Genomic DNA, 20236 nt, shown 5'->3' with positions numbered 1-20236 from the left:
TTAGGCAGGCAATTTACAAGTCTCTGTTAGCTCTCATGTCCAGCTTTCCTAGAGCTTCAAGGTCAGCCAGAGGTGAAACCTTACAGCTTCTATGCCTTTTCTGAGCATGTGCACAGCCTTTGGCATGCACATCAATGTAGTGTAAGCACCTGACAATTAGTTGTTTTGATTGTAATGTAAATGCTGGACATCAAGCTTTGGATTCCAGGACATTCACTCCAAAGACACCTACCTTGAATAAACACATTGCCAGTTACAAACTAGATAAAGAGCTAGGCTGCCACACCCTCAAAGTTCCCCTTTTGGAAAGCTCTGGTTGACCTAGATAATTGACCATTTAACTGACTGCTTGCTTTTTCATTTCCATACTTAATTCCCACTCTTATTCACCAATAAAGAGTAAATTCCTTGAGCCCTGGGTACCCCATTTTCAACTCCAGTAAAGGCAAAATATTAATATTATGCTCTCTCTCTCTCTGTCTGTCTACCTGTGAGCTTGTTGTGTGACCCTGGGCATGGTGTATCATAGACTTGTAAGTAATAAACCTTGCCTTTTCAAAGTTCCCTAATGATTGTTGTTGAGGTGCATCTTTAAGTCATAACAAGAATGAAAGATCTGGTGCAGCTACAACATTGGCTCCAGTCAGTGAAATGTCTGTGGGGTTTTACCACAAATAGTATCAGCTTGGTGAGTGCCCACAGGTATTTCTAGCAAATAGCATCACTATTAATAGGCTGAGGCCAACCCCAAGTAATTAGCCTACGTATTCACATGGCTGCAAGTCATTAAAATATTTATTTTATTGTTATCTTTATTCTTCAAGGCTACTGCTTAGCTGAATAGCAGAGTATGAAATTAAGAATGGAACCTTAACTGGTTATTGCTGGTATGAAATTTTATTTGTTGAGTTTATTAAATATGTTTAGTGCTCCTACTTTGGTCTGATAATTTTTCAATTGATTTTCTTTTTTTCACCAAATCTATGGTCACATAATCTATTAATAGTGATGTTTTTGTCCTTTCTTTTATGTTGTTTTTATCACTTATTATTTTCTTTTCTTGTTGTATTGGGTCTGAACTGTGTAATGCTTTATTATGAATTAGTGTTTGGTGCAGGAATCTGCAAATATCTCTTGTGGTATTAAGAAAGTTTTATTCTATTTATAGTTATTTTTACTCAGAAATAAGTGTTGAATTTTATTTATTTTCCTCAGCAGTTATTGTGATGATTATATAAAATGTCATGTTAATCTGTTAATCTCATAAACTAGCAATAAATTATCCATGTAGTTCAGGGGGAAATTTCCTTGGTCAAGATGTATTGTTTCTGTACAGCACAGGGAATATAGTCAGTAATATTGTAAAAACTGTGTATGGTGCCTGGTGAGTACTGGAAATATTGGGGGGAACACTTTGTAAAGTATGTGATTCTCTAACCACTATGCTATACACCTTAGTCTAATAAAAATTAATATTTTGAATATAAACTGTAATTGAAAAAAAAGTTGTATTGTTTTTAAATATACTGATTAATTTCATTTGCAAATATTTTAAGTGGGATTTTTGCATTTATGTTCATAAGTGAGGTAAACTATAAGGTTTTTAAAAAAGATATTTTTATTTATCTTTGATATTGTCATGTTAACCCACATAAAATGAGTTGAGAAATTTCTTTAAAGTGTTTATATTATGAAATATTTCAACTGTAGAAAAAGCACTCATCACTCAGATTCTTTAAAAGTTAATATTTTGTCATATTCACCTCAGATTGTTTAAATAAGTAGAAAGTTGCAAGTAAAGTAGAAGCACCCTTCTTACCTCTTTCCAATAATTTTCTTCTTCCTTAGGTGTGAACACTATTCTGAATTTGGTGTTTATTATTGTCACCTTTTTATACTTTAATGATATATTTTTAAACCTAAAAGGTTGTAAAGAATGTTTTACAGGCTTTCCCATTTCACTTTAACTGTCTAGCTAGTATATTTATCAAAAGTGAAGTCTCTGGAGCAGATATACTCTTGGTTTGAAATTTCCAACTATAGTAGTGAAATTTTCAAATTTTATTTTTAGTTCTGTTAGTTTTTGTTTCATGCCCTTTGAAATTTTGTCATTAGTACATACTTTTATGTCTTCTGAGGAATTTAGTGTTTATTAGAAGTAATCCTCTTTCTTTTGCTAATATTTCTCTTTTTGAGGTCTACCTTGTCTGATATAATTATAGCCACTCCAGTTGTTTTTATGATTAGTGTTTGCATGTTATATCTTCTTTTGGCCTTCTACTTTAACCTGTTTTGTCTTTACACTTACAGTAGGTTTCTTATAGCAATCATATAGTAGGATCTTGTTTTATTCTGCAGTGCGACAATCTGTCTTTCAATTTAAATGTAATTTCTGATATAGTTTGGTTTAGATTTATTATCTTGTTATTTGGTTTTTATTTGTCACATTTGTTCTTTGTTCCTTTTTTTTCCTCTTTACCTGCCATCTTTTGATTACTTTTTTTAGCATTTTATGCTATTCCATATGATTTGCTTATTTACCTCTTTTTTTATTGTTTTAGTGGCTGCTGTATGGTTTAAAATATGCATATTTAATTTGTCCCAGTAAATAATATATTATTTCACATAGTATAAGGACCTTATAGCAGTATATTTTTTCCTTTTTCCACCATTATGCTATCATTAATGCATGCTTCACATGTACCTATGTAACAAATCTCAATACATTATTTTTATTTCAACAGTTAATTATATTTTAAAGAAATAATTAAAAAGGGAAAATGTCTTTTATTTACCCACATTTTTATCATTCTACCATTTATTTCTATTGTGAACATTCAGGTTTTAATCTGATATCATTTCCTGTCTGCTTGAAGAATTTCCTTTAGTATTTCTTGTAATGCAAGTTTGATGATGATGAATATTTTTACCTTTTGTTTGCTGAAAAAGTGTTTCACCTTTGGTTTTGAAAGATATTTTGCTGGTATAGAATTCTATGTGGACAGCTGTTTTTCTTCAGTGCAGGTACTCTAAAATACGTTGCTTCTTTGTGTTCTGGCTTCTATAGTTCTGACAAGAAGCCTGCAGCATTAATTTGTGGTAATTAGTCACTGGTAATTCTTTGTTTATTTATGCTTAACGTTTCTCTGGATGCTTATAAGATTTTTTTCCTTTATTGCTGGTTTTCATCATTTTGATTATAATATGCTTCGCACAGTGTTCTTTGTGTGTTTCTGCTAGGAGTTCATGAAGCTTCTTGCATAAGGATGTTTATAGTTGAAATCAAATTTGGAACATTTTGGTCATTTTTTGTACAAATATTTTCTGTTCCCTCCACACCTCTTTTCTGGATCTCTAATTAAATATATGTTTGATTGAATATTTGTTTCAGTTCTTATATAGCTCTGTAATTCATTTTGTATGTCTTCAATTAACTGATATTTTCTTCTGCAATGTATTCTTTGCTATTAATACCACCGAGTGAAATTTTTATTTCAGATAATGCATATTTTTTTGTAGATGTTGCATTTGATTTTTCTTTTATATCATATGTTTCCTCTTCATTATGTTTATCTCTTTGAACATTTATAGTATTTTTATTATTTAAATGTTTCAAAATCTGCATCTTCTAATTTCAACATGTCTGTCATATCTGGGGTTTTTTCCTACTGATTTTTCTCCTGGTTATATATTACATATTTATGATTTCTCTATAATTAGTGACTTTTGATTGGATGATGAACATTGTGAATTTTACGTTGTAGAGTACTGGATTTTGCTGTCTTCATTTAAAAAATGTTAAAATGTTAAGAGTTTAATCTGATAAGCAGTTAAGCTACCTGAAGATCACCTGGATCTTTTGAAGTATTACTTAAAATGTTGTTAAAGTTCAGAGAAGCCTTACTTAAAATGTTGAAGTTCAGAGAAGCCTTACCCTAGGGCTCTACTAATGTACGATCTTTCTGAGGTTTATGATGAATGTACCATGTACTCTGTATGTCTGGTGGGAGAGCTAATAATTCCTAGCTTGTGTGAGCTCTGGGAATTGTGGCTTATAGCTCTTTGGTAGTTGTTGTGTGTTTTTTTTTATTCCCATGGTGGTTTTTCTTTGGCTTCATGGGTTTCACCATTGCATCAGCAGATTGGTATATAGCCAAAGAGTCAAGGACCCTTTGGGGGTTTCTGCAGATTTCTGGAGCCTCTTTCTCCATACTGTGCCTAATAAATTCTACCCTCTTTGTCTTCTCCTTACTCTAATTTCTGTCTCTTCAACTCAGTAAGACACCTGAACTCTGTACGGTTTCCCCTCCATTGTGTTAGGGTCTGGAAGTTGTGTAAGGCAGAAATCTGGGGCAATTTAGCTCTTAACCTTTTTTTGCATTCATTTTCTTAGTCAACATAGTCTTGCACTACCTGTTGTCCAATCTTAAAAGAGTTCTTATATTTTGTCCAATTTTATAGTTACTTATGACAAGAGGGTAGAGTAGAAGCCAGTGGCCTCAGTTGGATTTTTCTAAATGAAAAGAGGTTGAAAAACAGAGTTTTAAAGCACAATGAATGTTCATATATTGCTATTGGCGTTATTAAAAGGCTAGAGGAGAAAGAGGCCTTAAAAAGTCATGTACTCGAATGCCCATTTTAATGAAGATAAAACTCAGGTGAAAGGAAGCAAAATAATCTGAGTGTTGATGCCTGTTCTGTGACTTTGCAGTTTGGGCAGAAGCTGGTCTCTTTATTCCTGTCCATTGTTAGATATTGTGATGTGCTGTCTTCTTACCTTTTCAACTGTGTAGAGAGTATATTATAGAATTTAGCATTAATAATGACAAAAATGACCCTAACAGTTATACTTATTAAAATTTTAAGTATTTTCATATTCTTTCTTGCTCTTGGTTAGATTAAATTTTAGTTTGATTTTATCTTTCTTGTGTAGCTGTTTAATAGCAGTGTTTTACAGTATTTGATTTAATATTACCTAATTTTCTTATTCAATCTGATGGCATATCTAAAGAGACCAATGGTTTAAAAAGCCATAAAATTGGAATAATAGACAACATATTTTTATTGTATCTTTTGTTCTGTATTTCTCATTTCATGCATAATATTGACTCACTTATATTTCCCTTTTATATAATCCTCGTTACTGAACTATATTGACTAGGATTTTGCTGCATTGAATAATATGCCTCAATGATTTTTAAAGTTGATGTTGTTTTAATTGTTTCTTTTTTTTCCCTTCAAGGATATTTCTTTAATGGGAAAAATGTACTGGCACAGAGCATGTCAAATGCAACCAGAGCAAAGATTACAGATAAGTATTGAGGAACCGCAAATGGTAAAGTCTTTAATAAAAATTCTCCTTGCCTATATTAAAGTTATAGTCTGCCTCCTGTTGCTTGAATGTGTATCTAGAGAGTTTAAAAAAAATCTCCTTTGATGTATTTTAAAGGTGTGTTTAACTGTAAGCACAACTAATTCTGTACTTCATTGGGAGTCTTGGCTATTTTGGATCACTGTTGTTGCCTATCATAGACCTTCGGAGCTAAGGTCCCAAACATTTTTCAGAAGGGAAAGATTTTAACAGTTCTTCTGGTCTAGAGACATTGAGATCTAGAAGGTAGTTGGAGAATTAATTGAAAGTATTAGCTTCTAAGAAAGCATCACATTATTCTTAATTTAGCTAGAATTGTGAAACATTGACAGGGGGAGAATTTTGTAGAGAAATGTGGACAGAAGTTTGTTTCAGAAATAAAGCTCTTTTACATCCATCATTATCAAAATATTTATGGGATTCAAAGCGTCTGACATGTTCCCTGTGAATGAGAAGTGTCTCTCTGTATATAGAGATCCACATTTATGTAAAACAATGGTTGTGTGACAATCAATTCCTTTACAGAAGATTTATAAAATGATATCATTAAATAGCAAGTTCTTTTAGTTCCTGAAAATATGATTCCACATGCATAAAATTCAGATCAAACTTTATTTTTAAGCTAGCATATTTTATTTAGAAAGTGTATGGAATCTTTTCACAAAAACCATGGATCCTATAATTTTAGTGTTTTTAAATGGTTAAACTATGGGAGATCAAGATGCTTCTGGGTGGAGACCATGTCTTTTCCCCCTTTGTAGTCTCATCACCTGCCTTAGGACCTAGCATGTGTGGCACTAATATGTAGATAAATCAATTTTGAAGCCTTACCATATATACTGTGGGCTTAAAACTGGCATCTAGTGTAGTGCCTCTAGGGTTCTCTGCCATTCATAGGTAGATATGAAAACCTCTGACCGCTAAGTTTCTAACAGTTATAGTAAACTGAAAATATAGTATTAGTTAGGTTTAGAAAGATAGAAATCTTTACTAATAGAATGAATGACAGTACCATTTATTACATATTTATGTAAAGTATAAGAAAGGGACCACTTTGAAGGAAACTATGAAAAAGGCCAATTTTCAGGTACCTGGCTTAGACATCATCTTGATGATTTAAAATAAAGATTTGAACAAAAATATTGTTTTATTTGTAATCCTCTGGGTATTTGTAATACTTTCAGCTTTGACATTTATGAGCAATAACTGGACCTCTTCTGGCCACTGGCTTTTTTTTTTTTTTTTTAAGTTTTATTATTGTTTAAAATATTACAGATGTCCCTTTTTCTCCCCAATGACCCGTTCCACCCCGTTCCTTCCCCCTCCCCAGTCCCTCTCCCCACCATTGTCCTTGTCCTTGGGTTGTGCATAGATGCATATAAATTCTTTGGTTACTCTCTCCCCCTCCACCCACGCACCCTCCTCCATCCCTCTGACATTCATCAGTCTCATCTATGCTTCCATGTCATTGAATCTATTCTGTTCATCAGTTTATTAAGTTCTTTAGATTCCACGTATAAGCGAGATCATGCGATATTTGTCTTTCGCTGCCTGGCTTATTTCACTTAGCATAATATTCTCCAGGTCCATCCATACTGTCCCAAAGGGTACGAGATTCTTCTTCTTTACAGCTGCATAGTATTCCATGGTGTAAATGTCCCACAGCTTTTTTATCCACTCATCTACTGATGGGCACTTGGGCTGTTTCCAGATCTTAGCTATTGTAAACTGTGCTGCTATGAACATCGGGGTGCATAAATCCTTTCTGATGAATGTTTCAGGATTCTTAGGATACATTCCTAGGAGTGGAATCACTGGGTCGAACGGCAGCTCCATTTTTAACTTTTTGAGGAACCTCCATACTGTTTTCCATAGTGGCTGCCCCAGTCTGCCTTCCCACCAGCAGTGTACTAGGGTTCCCCTTTCTCCACACCCTCGCCAGCACATGTTGTTTGTTGATTTGTTGATGGAGCCATTCTGACAGGTGCAAAGTGATACCTCATTGTGGTTTTAATTTGCATCTCTCTGATGATTAGTGACGTCGAGCATTTTCTCATATGTCTCTTGGCCATCCGTATGTCCTCTTTGGAGAAGTGTCTATTTAAGTCCTTTGCCCATTTCTTAATTGGGTTGTTTGTCTTCCTCTTGCTGAGTGCTATGAGATCTTTGTACACTTTGGAAATTAGCCCCTTATCAGATTCATCCTTGGCAAATATGTTTTCCAGACCGTGGGGTTCCTTTGTATTTTGAGGCTGTTTTCTTTTGCTGTGCAGAAGCTTTTTAGTTTGATGTAGTCCCATATGTTTATTTTTTCCTTTGTTTCTCTTGCCCTAGGAGTTGTTTCAGTGAAAAGTCCACTACGTGGGATGTCTGTGACTTTACTGCCTATGTTTTCTTCCAGGATTTTTATGGTTTCGTGACTTACACTTAAGTCTTTTATCCATTTTGAGTTTATTTTTGTGTATGGTGAAAGTTGGTGGTCTAGTTTCATTTTTTTGCATGTACCTGTCCAATTTTCCCAGCACCACTTATTGGAGAGACTGTCCTTACTCCATTGTATGCTCTTGCCTCCTTTGTCAAATATTAACTGACCATAGTGGCGTGGGTCTATTTCTGCGGTCTCTGATCTGTTCCATTGATCTATAAGCCTGTTGTTGTACCAATACCAGGCCGTTTTGATTACAGCCACTGGCTTTTTAAGATGAAGTTTACCACTTCTTTAGACATAAAATACCTTTTAAGTTGATAACTGGCCATGATAAAAATTAGGCTCCTCTGTGGTATCTTTCATTCCAAACTCAGTTTTTGGGTGCCTACTCTGTGCCAGGGAGCAGAGTTCTATCTGTCCATCCTACTTGTTCCTTATACTTCTAGAAGCTTGCTGGTTAAGATTTATCTGGAAAGGAGTGGCCAGCATGCTCCCATCCCCAGGGGGCCTGCTCTTTCTAAGCGGTGCCAGCACCCTCCCTGCAGAGCACGGCAGCATCAGTTGTGGACTTCACGATTCCACAGGCCAGAGGGCTCTCAGTTCTTGGATGCACCTTATTTTCTTTTTACAAAAGAGCATTCTTAATGGAATATCTTTTTTTTTTTTTTTAATATATTTTTATTGATTTCAGAAAGAGGAAGGGAGAGGGAGAGAAAGAGATAGAAACATGAATGATGAAAGAATCATTGATCGGCTGCCTCCTGCACGCCCCTGACTGGGGATCGGGCCCGCAACCCGGGCATGTGCCCTGACCGGGAATCGAACCCCGATGGCCTGGATCCCAGGTCGACGCTCAACCGCTGAGCCACTCCCGGCCGAGCTGTAGTATCTTTTTTTAAGTACCCATCATTTTAAGTATAAGAGATTTTGATTTTTTTTGAATTAAAATAATCACCATTTCTTTTTTCTTTTTAAATGAATTTATTGGGATGACATTGATTAATAAAATTATTTAGGTTTTAGGTGTACAACTCTATAATACATCACCTGTATGTTATACTGTGTGTTCACCACCTCAAGTCAAGTCTCCTTCCATCACCATTTATCTTCCCTTTACCCTCTTCTACCTCCCCCCATTTTCCTTTCCATCTGGTAATCACCATAATGTCTTTGTCTCTGAGGTGGTTTTTTTCGTGTGTGTGTGTGTGTTTTTAAAAAAATATGTCTTTATTGATTTCAGAGAGAGGAAGGGAGGGGGAGATAGAGAGATAGAAACATCACTGATGAGTCATTGATTGACTGCCTCCTGTACCCCCCCCCCCCACTGGGGATAGAGCCCGAAACCTGGGCATGTGCCCTGGCCAAGATCTCCTGGATCATAGGTTGATGCTTAACCCCTGAGCCCTGCCAGCCAAGCTGGTGGGTTTTTTTTGCTTAATCCCTTTACCTTTTTCACCCAGCCCTGCAATGATCATGGAGAATTATTTCCTGACATACTTATTAAAAAATCAAGGAATGCATTCGTTCACTTTTTTCCTATAATGTGGCAGACAGTTTTAGTCATAGTTGATACAAACATAGACAAGACAGTTTTTTTCCCCTTGAGGAACTTGTATGGAGACCAATATATAAAGAGACAAAATACAATAGTGTTTAATATATATCCTAAATAGAAACTAATTGCATAGTAGAGAAAACATTGATATAATTTCATTTTATTTATTCATTCACTCATTGACAAATAACGGCAGAGGTTTTTCAATGATCTAAGTGCTTGAGATGTAAAATATAGGTGAGACCCAACTTTAAAAAGGGAATTTTCAAATTTTAAAGTTTTAAAGTACTCAAACATTTTGGTCTCAGGATACCTTTAAACTCTTAAAAAATATTTTACAGGCCCATAGGAGTTTTAGTCTATGTGGATTATATCAACCAATATTTACCATATTAGAAATTAAAATAGAGAAAAATATAAAATACTTATTCATTTATTTAAAATAATAATAAGCCAATTACATATTAATATAAATCACTTTTTTGGACACAATGTTATCCAAAACAAAACAATTTAGTGAGAAGGGTAGGTTTGCCTTACATTTTTTGCAAATCTCTTTAATATCTGATTTAATAAAGAGCTAGATTATCCTATCTGCTTTTGCATTCAATCTGTTGTATATGGTCTTTTGGTTGAAGTATATTAAGTAAATCTAGTCCCAAATTAAAAAGGAAGTCATAGTTTAATAGCCTTTTTACATAGTTACAGATACTCTTCTTTGTTAATATACTAAAACTCCACAAATGGTAGTTTCTTAAAGATTAGTAGCAGTGGGGGTTTGAAACCAGACAGATGAACTTATTGTATATCATTACATTAAAATCCATCGATCCACCTTGTTCTTTGAACAGATCTTTAACCCTTGCATGATTTTGTAATCTCACGTGTTAATCATTTGAAAAGTATTGGTTTACTGTTTTACTCCCCACTGCTTTTCAATCATCAGTCTAAATGTCAACACAGTGAAAAAGGCAAAAAAGCATTAGTAATATTATGAAAATGGTTTTGATGTTGCAAATCCTCTGAAAGGGTCTTGAAGACTGTCAGGAATCTGTGGACCACACTTTGAGAACCACTAGACTATTGGGTGGAGGAGAAAGAGGCTAAGAGAGTACAGTTTGGGATTAGGTTGTCTAGGTTCAACCACAGCTCTGTTACTTACTCTCCATGTGACCTTGAGAGTTGCTTTACTTCTGTAAGCCTCAGTTTCTTCACCCACAAAATGGGGTTACAAATAGGTCCTACTTCATGGAGTTGTGGTAGAGATGAAAATTAAATGAGGTAATGCTCATATATATTGATGATTATGATTATGATTACATAGACAATTGTAATATAGTGTGATACATGCTAAAGTAGAGGGAGGGCTGAGGTCAGGAGAAACTTCGTGGAGGAGGTGAGGCTGGGCAGAGTCCAGAAGAGGACCATTGCAGCTGGAGGACTGCCTTTGCCCTCTCCTGATGCTTTTCTTCCTCCGTTATCTATTTTGGAGGGTGGTACCTTCACCTCTTCAGTCTCCCAAACCAGAACCCTGGGAGAGCTTGCTGAGGAAGCCAGGAATAGAGAAATTAAAAAGAAAGGGAGTGCCCAAAACTATGGAACATAAAATGAATGAATTTGTCATTGGTAGACAGTATAGGGCCCCAAACACATATTACCCCAGTGTATCTATTATGCCATTTTTATGAAAAGGATTTTATTAACTCATTTTAACCAATGAGGAAAATTAGGCTAAAAAGGGTTAAATAACTTGATCAAGATCACACATCTATTAATTGACAGATCCAGGATTTGAATTAATTCCCATCTGGTTATAAAGCTCTTACTCTTTCCACAGCGTCATCCAGTAGATTTATAAATACATGAGCTCCAGATTCCAATTACATTTTACAAATATAAATTTCTTGGTTCAGCCACCCCTTGCGTATAAAGAAACTTCTATAACATTTGATACTGTATGCCATCTTTACCACTTATTTTGCTTATTAGCAATTGAGTGTACCAAAGAACAAAGAGATACAATTGCATTTTCAAGTCATTCTATAGAATTCAGATTTTTATTTAATCAGATTTGTTTTATCATCTGCTAACCTGAGGAGTGAAGTTTTAATGGCCAGTGCTCCATAATCCCAAATAATCTTGATTTAAAATTGGGTCATACCCAAATATGACTAAAAAGATGTTCTCCTGAAGACTTGTTGAGATACAGATTAAGTCAGTGAGACTTTTATTTTGATGGCTGTGCTATTTCTTTTTCAAATTAAATTTATTGGGGTGACATTGGTTAATAAGATCAGATAGGTTTCAAGTGTACATTTTCATGATACATGATCTGTATATTGTAGTGTGCCCACCACCCAAAGTCAAATCACCTTCCGTCACCACATATTTGATCCCCTTTACCTTGTACTACCCTTCATCCCCCCTTCCCTCTGGTAACCACCATACGGTTGTCTGTGTCTATGAGTTTCAGTTTTATATCCCACATATGAGTGAAATCATATGGTTCTTGGCTTTTTCTGCCTGACTTATTTCACTTAGCATAATATTCTCAAGGTCCATCCATGTTGTTGCAAATGGCAGTGTTTCATCCTTTCTTATGGCTGATAATATCCATTGTGTACATGTTCCACTTTTTTTTTTTTTTTTTTTTTAAATATGTCCTTATTGATTTCAGAGAGAGGAAGGGAGAGGGGGAGAGAGAGAGAGATAGAAACATCAGTGATGAGAGAGTCTTTCATCAGTTGCCTTCTGCACCCCCCCCACTGGGGATCAAGGCCGAAACCCGGGCATGTGCCCTGACCAGGAATCGAACCCTGATCGCCTGGATCCGAGGTCGATGCTCAGCCGCCGAGCCACGCCGGCCAGGCCCACATCTTCTTTATCCAATCTTCTATAGAAGGACATTTTGGTTGTTTCCATGTCTCAGCCACCATGAATAATGGGGCAATGAACATAAGGGTGCATAAATCTTTGCAAATAAATGTTTTGGATGTTTTTGGGTAGATACTTAAGAGAGAGATGGCTGGGTTATACAGTAACTTGATTCTTAGTATTTTGAGGAACCTCCAGACTGCTTTCCATAGTGGCTGTACCAGTCTGCATTCCCACCAGCAGTGTATGGGGGTTTCTTTTTCTCTACAACCTCTCCAACACTTGTTATTACTTGCCTTGTTGATAATATGCATTCTGACAGGTGTGAGGTGGGATCTCATTGTAGTTTTGATTTACATTTTCCTTATAGCTAGTGAAGTTGAGCATCTTTCCTTATATCTATGGGCCATTTGTATGGCTTCTTGGGAGAAGTGTTCAGGTCCTCTGCCCATTTTTAAATTGGATTGTTTGTTTGGTGTTGCGTTGTATGAGTTCTTTATATGTTTTGGATATTAACCCCTTGTCGGATCTGTTGTTTGCAAATATTATCTTCCATTTGGTTTGTTGCCTTTTTGTTTTGTTGGCAGTTTCTTTTGCTGGAAAAAACTTTTTAGTTTGATATGGTCCTATTTTTTCCCCCTTTACTTCTCTTGCCTTTGGGGCTAAATTCATAAAATCTTCTCTAAGATCAAGATCTGGAAGTTCAGTAGCTGTGTTTTCTTCTATGTAATTTATTGTTTGAGAACTTATTTTTAGGTCTTTGATCCATTTTGAATTTTTGTACATGGGGACAAACTTTAATTTCATTCTTTTGCATGTGACTTTCCGGTTCTCCTAGTACCATTTATTGAAGAGTCTTTCTTTTCTCCAGTGTGTGTTTTTGGCTCCTTTGTCGAAAATTATTTGCCCATATACAGAATTGAGGCTCTCAATTCTGTTCCATTAGTCCGTGTATCTGTTTTTCTGCCAATACTATGCTGTTCTGATTAACATTGCTCTGTAGTATAATTTGAAGTCAGGTAGTGTGATACCTCCAACTTTGTTCTTTCTTCTCAGGATTGCTTTGGCTATTCAGGATCTTTTGTAGTTTCATACAATTCTGATGACTTTTTGTTCTGTTTCTTTAAAAAAAATGACGTTGGAATTTTGATGGGGATTGCATTAAATCTGTATATTGCTTTGGGTAATATGGACATTTTAATTATGTTGATTCTTTCAAACTGTGAACACTGAATACCTTTCCACTTCATTGTGCCTTTTAAAATCTCTTTTAATAATGCTTTGTAGTTTTCAGTATATAGGACCTTCACATCTTTTTTTGTTAAGTTTATTCCTAGGTATTTTATCTTTTTGTTGCAATAGTAAAAGGATTTTTGTAAAATTTCCTTTTCTTAAATTTCATTGTTAGTATATAGGAATGCAGTGGATTTTTGTACATTGATTTTGTATACTGCAACTGTACTGTATTTGTGTATTGTTTTTACTAGTTTTTTTGGAGGAATCTTGAGGATTTTCTATATATAGAATCATGTCATCTGCAAAAAGTGGTACTTTTACTTCTTCATTCCTTATTTGGATGCCTTTTATTTCTTTCTCTTGCCTAATTGCTATGGCTGACACTTCCAGAACTGTGTTGAATGAGTGGTGAGAGTGAGACATTTTTAAGGAACTCAAAACGGGTGTAGAAGCGATATTTTTGTGAGAATTTTTTATTTGGACTTGGAATGGAGCTGGGGTGTCTGGGTGGTCTTCTTGAGGTCTTTGGGGCAGTTCTTTTCTGAGTACCTGAAGTCAGGGTTCTGAAAGAGTATCAAGCTATCAGGAACCCCCTTTTTCAGGACCAAAGAACCTCAGGTTGGGCAGAGGTTAGATGTTTCAATGGGCCTTGATTTTGTGTGAATGTGGGGTAGAGTCAGGGTCAGATTGGAGTCTTGTTATTTCCTTAGGGTTGGTGCATAATAACTGTGGAGTAGTTATATTTTCTGAGATAAGGGCTGAGGAAAATAATTTGCCAGACTTCATATTTTTCTTAAGTTAATTTGAGCTTCTCTTTGTAAATAGTCAAAGGAAACTTACTAGTTCTTTTTAATTTCAATCATGCATTTTCATAATTATTTTGTTGTCAGAGAGAAAACTTAAAACTTTGGAAGGACCAATAGGAAAAAGCATTCTTATACATTTATGTTTCCCAACAGAACGAGTTTGAGGAAATTTCTGAGACTGTATCAAATGTTTTCCCAGTTGAACAAGAAGATATATTAGAATGGGGAGCCTCAGAAGCAGAAAGTTTGTTATTAAAACCTCAGGAAAGCTCAGAAATTCAGCCAGCAGATGACTCAAGTAAACTTTTGGAAGCTGAACAGTCCACAGGTGATTCAAAAGCAGCCAAAAAGGTACCTTTACAGGTAAAACACTATTTATGTTGAAAACAGAATTATGAGAGTTGAGGATATGCAGGTATGAAGAAATGGCCCAGGAAAGGGCCAAAGAATGTGGGGGGGTTCACCCTGAAAAAAGGCCTCTGATATGCAAATTGTCCACTTAGGAAAATGGAACATATGTTTTTTGAAGGCTTTTAGTCTCAAACCTAATTGCAATACTGGGGAGAAAAGACAGATTTTTAAGGAGGGAAGGAAGCTCAGGGCTTTCAGACCGAGCCTTCCCCCTACCATCTTGAGGGAATCAGGAACTGTAGCCCTGGGACCAGGACTGGTGTAAATTGTAGCATTTATAACTTTGCCCCTTTTAGGTTTATCCTAACCCCTAAGTGTTTTCCTTATTGTGAGAATGTTTCCCAGATTAATTTTACTTATTTATAATTGAAATAATTTTTACCATATTTGCACATTACTACTATTTATTTAGTACTCTTCTTTAATTTGTGCCACCTTTTGACTTAAATAAATGAGTTTATTTTAAACTAGATATGTTATTACTAGGATTTATAAAAAAGCCACTTTTCACTGAACCACAGCATATCATTTTGACTATCACCAGGGATCCTCTCTCTGACTGATTCAAATAAATACAACTTGGGTAACAAACTTCCTGGTCAACCTCCCTTTTTTTGGATCCCTTTATCCCCACCAATGACGGTATTTCTACTATGATTCACCCAAGACAACTGGCCATTACCGGTTCTTCAACTTTTGCCCAAAACTCCCAACTCTGAAACCTTGGCTTTATCTGTCACCCTCCCCTTCCTTTGCTTTTCACATATAATCCATCTCCAAGGCCTAGATTTCTCCTAAACGTTATTGCTTATAGTTTTTTCCTTCTCTTTTCCAGTTGTTTCCATTCTAGTCTGGGTCCTGGTGACCTTAAGTCTGGATTAGTGCCGTTGCCTCCTGTTTTTATTTAATTTCTCAAGCCATACTTAGTTTCATCCTATATGACACTAGCATGTTGATCCTCTGGGAATAATGAGTAATAAGGAAGATCCACAAGTAATAGCTGGCCAGAGAAAATCTACCACTGCTGTCAGGGAGAAGGGGCTTGCCCTGCGATTGCTCACCGACTCCTTCAGAAGTCGTGCTGTTTTTCTAAAGATGCGTGTGGGGTATGAAGTGAAGCCTGGCGAGGCTGACACCTTTGAGGTGTGGAGACCTTGGAAAGCATCTTTAACGGCTATGACGTCTTGAAAAAGTGTTAGACTGGTGGGCGTAGGTAGTGTTATCTATTCTTCTACCTGAACATTGGGACTTTGGGAATAAAATGTGGGTATGAGAAGCAAATGGTTAGCCACTAAATGTGTCAAAAACTGAAATGGATTTTCTGGACAGTGGTTTAACTACCATGGCCTGGCAGTTCTTTCCTAAGGTAACTAGAATTTATCGAGTGTTGACTATGTGGGAACCAGTTTGCTAATGTATTATCTTACTTTTTCTAATAATAACTCTATTATTACCCTCATCTTATTGTTGAAAAAAAGGAGGCATAAAGAAGATAAATAACTTGCCCAAGTACAAACATCTAGTTTAGTTGTAAAGGCAGGACTTGAACTGAGGCGGTCCAATTCTGGAACTTTCACTCTTTACTACTTATCAATGCTGCCCTTTCATAGTAACAATTAATAGAAATCTTCTGGTTAAGTACAAGAACACTCTCAGTAGCAAGAATGACTAGCGATGGAGTGTCCCTCATGAAGCTAGGAGGAATGATCTGGCAAGAGAGACTTGGAGAATGGGTGAAGAGAACTCTAAACTGACCACAGAAGTGTTTCAAGGGGAGGAGAAGAGAATGTCTGATAAGACTTTATGGTTTATTGTTGTGGGATATTGTGGGCACAGCAGAAATGCCATAGGAAATAGCATTGCATGTGCTGCTGTGCCTCATCCCATGAAGCCTTCACCAAGTATCTTGTATGAATTTATTTATGTTAACATCTCAAGATCAGTTATTATCCATGAAGTTTACCCCGTTTGGACATTTGAAGCCATAAATTTAGTCTCTAGCATCTCTGTCACAGGAATGAGGAACAGTATACTTCAGCAAACCAGGCCACATTAGCGGGAAAAGGTCACTTTTTTTTAAAAGATCTTTTTTGGCATAGCTCGTAGCTAATAGAACTAGCACAGAGGTGTGTTAAAGAAGCAGTGCAGCGCTTTTACTGCACTCATATATACCACAATGTCTCTTTCAGCTAAAAAGCAGAGAATTTGATCAATCTGTACTTTTTGACCATTTCTACTCTTAAAAGCTCATTAGTATAATAGAGGTTATTAAGTTTCTGGTCTAAGCCATGACTACAAAAGGAGAAATTAGATAATGGAGACTTTGTGAAGAAATGACTGACACAGGAGCCCATGAGAGGATTGTTGAGCATTTTAGGAGGAAAAAAGGTCAAAAGTCTGTAAAATAGATTCAGCTATTATATGTATTGAGATTCTAAACAGAAGGAAGTTTAAGAGATGTGGGATGTGGCCCTGGCCAGGTAGTTTAATTGGTTAGTATTGTCCTGATACTCCAGGGTTGTGGGTTCAACCCCCGGTCAAGGCACATACAAGAAGCAACCAATGAATACATAAATAGGTGGAACAAGAAGAGGTCGATATTTCTCTGTCCTTTCCTCTCTCTCTCAAAAAAAAATAAAAAAACTGTTGTATTTTTAAAGACCTCCCAAATTCTCACAAAACAATTACGAGTGATCTGTTGCATTCAGTTTTAAAAATGTACAAAAGATGAAAGAAGAAATACATATCCATAGATAAACATAAAAGTGGCATGTGGCTATAATAATTATATGAAGAAGGCTAAGATTCAGAATGGGTTGAGGCCTGTGAATAATGCTAAAAATAAAAAGTATTTTGTTCATGTTAGTTTTGGAGCAAAGAGAGAAAAAAGGAAGGATAACCATGTCATTTCAATGAATAGTGTGATGACAATGTATAACAGAGCTGCCTTAATTTATTTTTGGAAAAAGGGTGAGGTTTTAAATAAATAGCAATATGACAGAGAAAAGGAAGCTGATAAATTTGCACTTTGCTTCTCTTAAGTCTGACAAGGAGAATGATTTTTAGTTTGGAAAGAAGAGAAAAAGAATTGATAAAAGAAACTTGAAGCCCCCAAGATCGGTAAAAGATTTTGAGTTACCGTAGAAAGCTGAGCTTGTCGGCTTAGGAAGATAGGTTTAAGCCTGTTGCGCCTGTCAGCAGCAGCTTGGAGGAGCTGCTGCAGTGGGAGAGGGACGAGCTAGATGCCCGGAGACTGACAATGGCAAATCTGAATTTTATTTTTTTAAGGGTCAGTGTTATGGCTTCTGTGATGTATGATTTATCTTAGGAAAAATTCTGGAATGATTTAATGAACCATTAAAAGACTGGGGACACCCGGGCTGGATGACTCAGTTGGTTGAGCATTGTTCTGTACATCAAAAGATTGTGGGTTTGATCCCCAGTTGGGGTACCTACTGGACGCAACCGATGGATGTTTCTCTCTCACATCAGTGTTTTTCTCTCTCCCTTCCTCTGTCTCTCCAAAATCAATGAAAATATCCTCTGGTGGAGATTTAAAAAATTCTAACAACCAGAAGAGTTTCAAAGAGTTCCAAATCCTCTGTTCCTGTTCATGCTCAAGCCAGAATGAATAACCATTTGGTGAAGAAACTGTAGAGGAAATTTAAACATTAACTGGGTGGTGAGATGGAATGATCTGTACTCTGAGCTTTCCTTATTTGTCACCACTTTCTTACTCAAGAAATTGCAATAGCTCTCTCCTTACTACTGCACTGAGCCCAGACCGGCTACCTAACTTATAAAGCCCCTCTTTTCTGGCCTCCTTCTACTTATTCAGTCATATCTCTCTGCTTTCTCCAAGGAAAGCCACACTGCTTTCTTTCTTAATTCTAGTCTCAAAAAACCAACCAAACGAAAAACAACAGATAACCTATGGAGAAAAATATTTTTAGATGAATTATTACCATGAATTCTGCAAATTCTCTAGGAAATCTAGGAAAACAGTACTCCTCATACCTATAATGATTAAAAGGCAATGATTTATGAGACAAACATGCATTTGATTTTCCCCAAGCAGTAGAAACAGAAAAGAGTACAACTCTAAGGAAGTACAAATTTATAAACGTTTCTCAAAATAGGTATTAAAGCATTAAATTTCATTTGGGCTTATACTTGCAACCACCAGTGATGTCAAACTTTAAGAGGCTAAGGATAAGAAAACAAAAAAAGAGACTAAGGGTAAGTCCTATTAAAAACACCAATCAAGAAGAGTAGATCTGTGGGAGGAAAAATCTGATATTTCTTCTTTACTAGTTTTAAGGCAATAAAAATATAAATAAATATGGTACTAATATTTTTATTGCTGTGAAGGTATATATGTAAACATTTAGGGAGGGATTTAGAGGAATATATCAACTCACCTTTAGGATTTATATTTTGTTATAAAATATACATACAAATTGGGAGTTTAAATATGAGATGGACCATTAAATATGAGAGAAAGTTCTAATTTCATGTTACAACCTTTCTTAACAGCATACTTTTATATTTTTTTTAAAGGTGAAATCATCAGAATTGTTGCAAATCAGAGGAAAAGAAGTTAAACGAACAGAAAGAACTAAACAAACTAAACTAGAAATTCCACGACAAAGAAAGTCTATAAAACCCCTGGAGGATCAAAAACTATTTAAAAAAAAGTAACTTAAGTTTACAAATTTTACTGTCTGAAGAAAAGAGATTTAGTAGCATTGATTCCTGAAAATGGATTTTTAAAGGAAATGGAATGTTTTGGAAGTTTACATATGAGATTTAAGTTAAACCTTCTCACAGAAGAGTTGGTGGCAGATAGGACAGTTAGGGCATGTATGCTGACTCCACCTTCTGTTTCTATCTTTAATCGAGGCTCTTGGTTTAATGACATAACAATAGGTAGAATAAAAATAGCTCTTTGTGAGACTAAAGAAAATTAAATGTTAAGTTAGATTTGATTTCTTTCAACCACTGTAATGCCTAATTTAGGTTAACTGCTTTTGGTTAATTTTGCTTTTATAAAGTAAAATAAAAGACAATCCAACACTGAATTTCCATTGGCCAATAGAATTGGTTATTTAGATAGCTTTTTTATTCTCTACTGTCCTTTCATGTTTCATTCCTCCCCCCCCCCCGACACACATTTTAAATGGATTGTCTTATTATATCAGGATGTAACCACAATTTTGAATAATAGTTTGTAAATGCATTTTAAATTTATGGTTTTATCTTTTGCCATTCACCTTGTTGAAATGGATTTTCTCCTTATTTCACCACTGGATTTTATGGGTTGGTTTATTCTAGATTCTTCTTCATTTAACTGTTTATGGGGGCTTAAAGAAGCTTTAATTATTAGCTTTTGTTGTTGCTTAGGGCACTGAAAGGTGTGCTGGACATGGAAGACAACCTTTTTATGGCCAGCCTAAACTTTGTAAATGGATATTACTCACAATTTAGTAGTTGGAAATGGACTCATGGAAAAAGAATTCCAAAGTTTATGAAAGAGTCAAATTGGCATTTAAGTG

At 35.6% G+C, this 20236-nt stretch overlaps 1 protein-coding gene across 1 annotated transcript in view; it reads left to right on the top strand.

Annotated features, from left to right (window-relative positions):
- Positions 1–20236, top strand: part of TTC6 (tetratricopeptide repeat domain 6) — a gene marked incomplete at its 5' end in the record, with an annotated part of 188853 nt that overhangs the window by 53843 nt on the left and 114774 nt on the right. The window contains 4 exons of the mRNA XM_081118398.1: positions 5243–5335; positions 14424–14633; positions 15630–15824; positions 19242–19378. Coding sequence (XP_080974524.1) covers positions 5243–5335; positions 14424–14633; positions 15630–15824; positions 19242–19378 — 635 coding nt within the window. The remainder of the gene's footprint in view (positions 1–5242; positions 5336–14423; positions 14634–15629; positions 15825–19241; positions 19379–20236) is intronic.

Source organism: Miniopterus schreibersii (genome assembly GCF_964146895.1).
Source record: "Miniopterus schreibersii genome assembly, chromosome: 1".
Lineage (NCBI taxonomy): Eukaryota > Metazoa > Chordata > Mammalia > Chiroptera > Miniopteridae > Miniopterus > Miniopterus schreibersii.
This window is presented reverse-complemented; position numbering and strand designations above follow the sequence as displayed.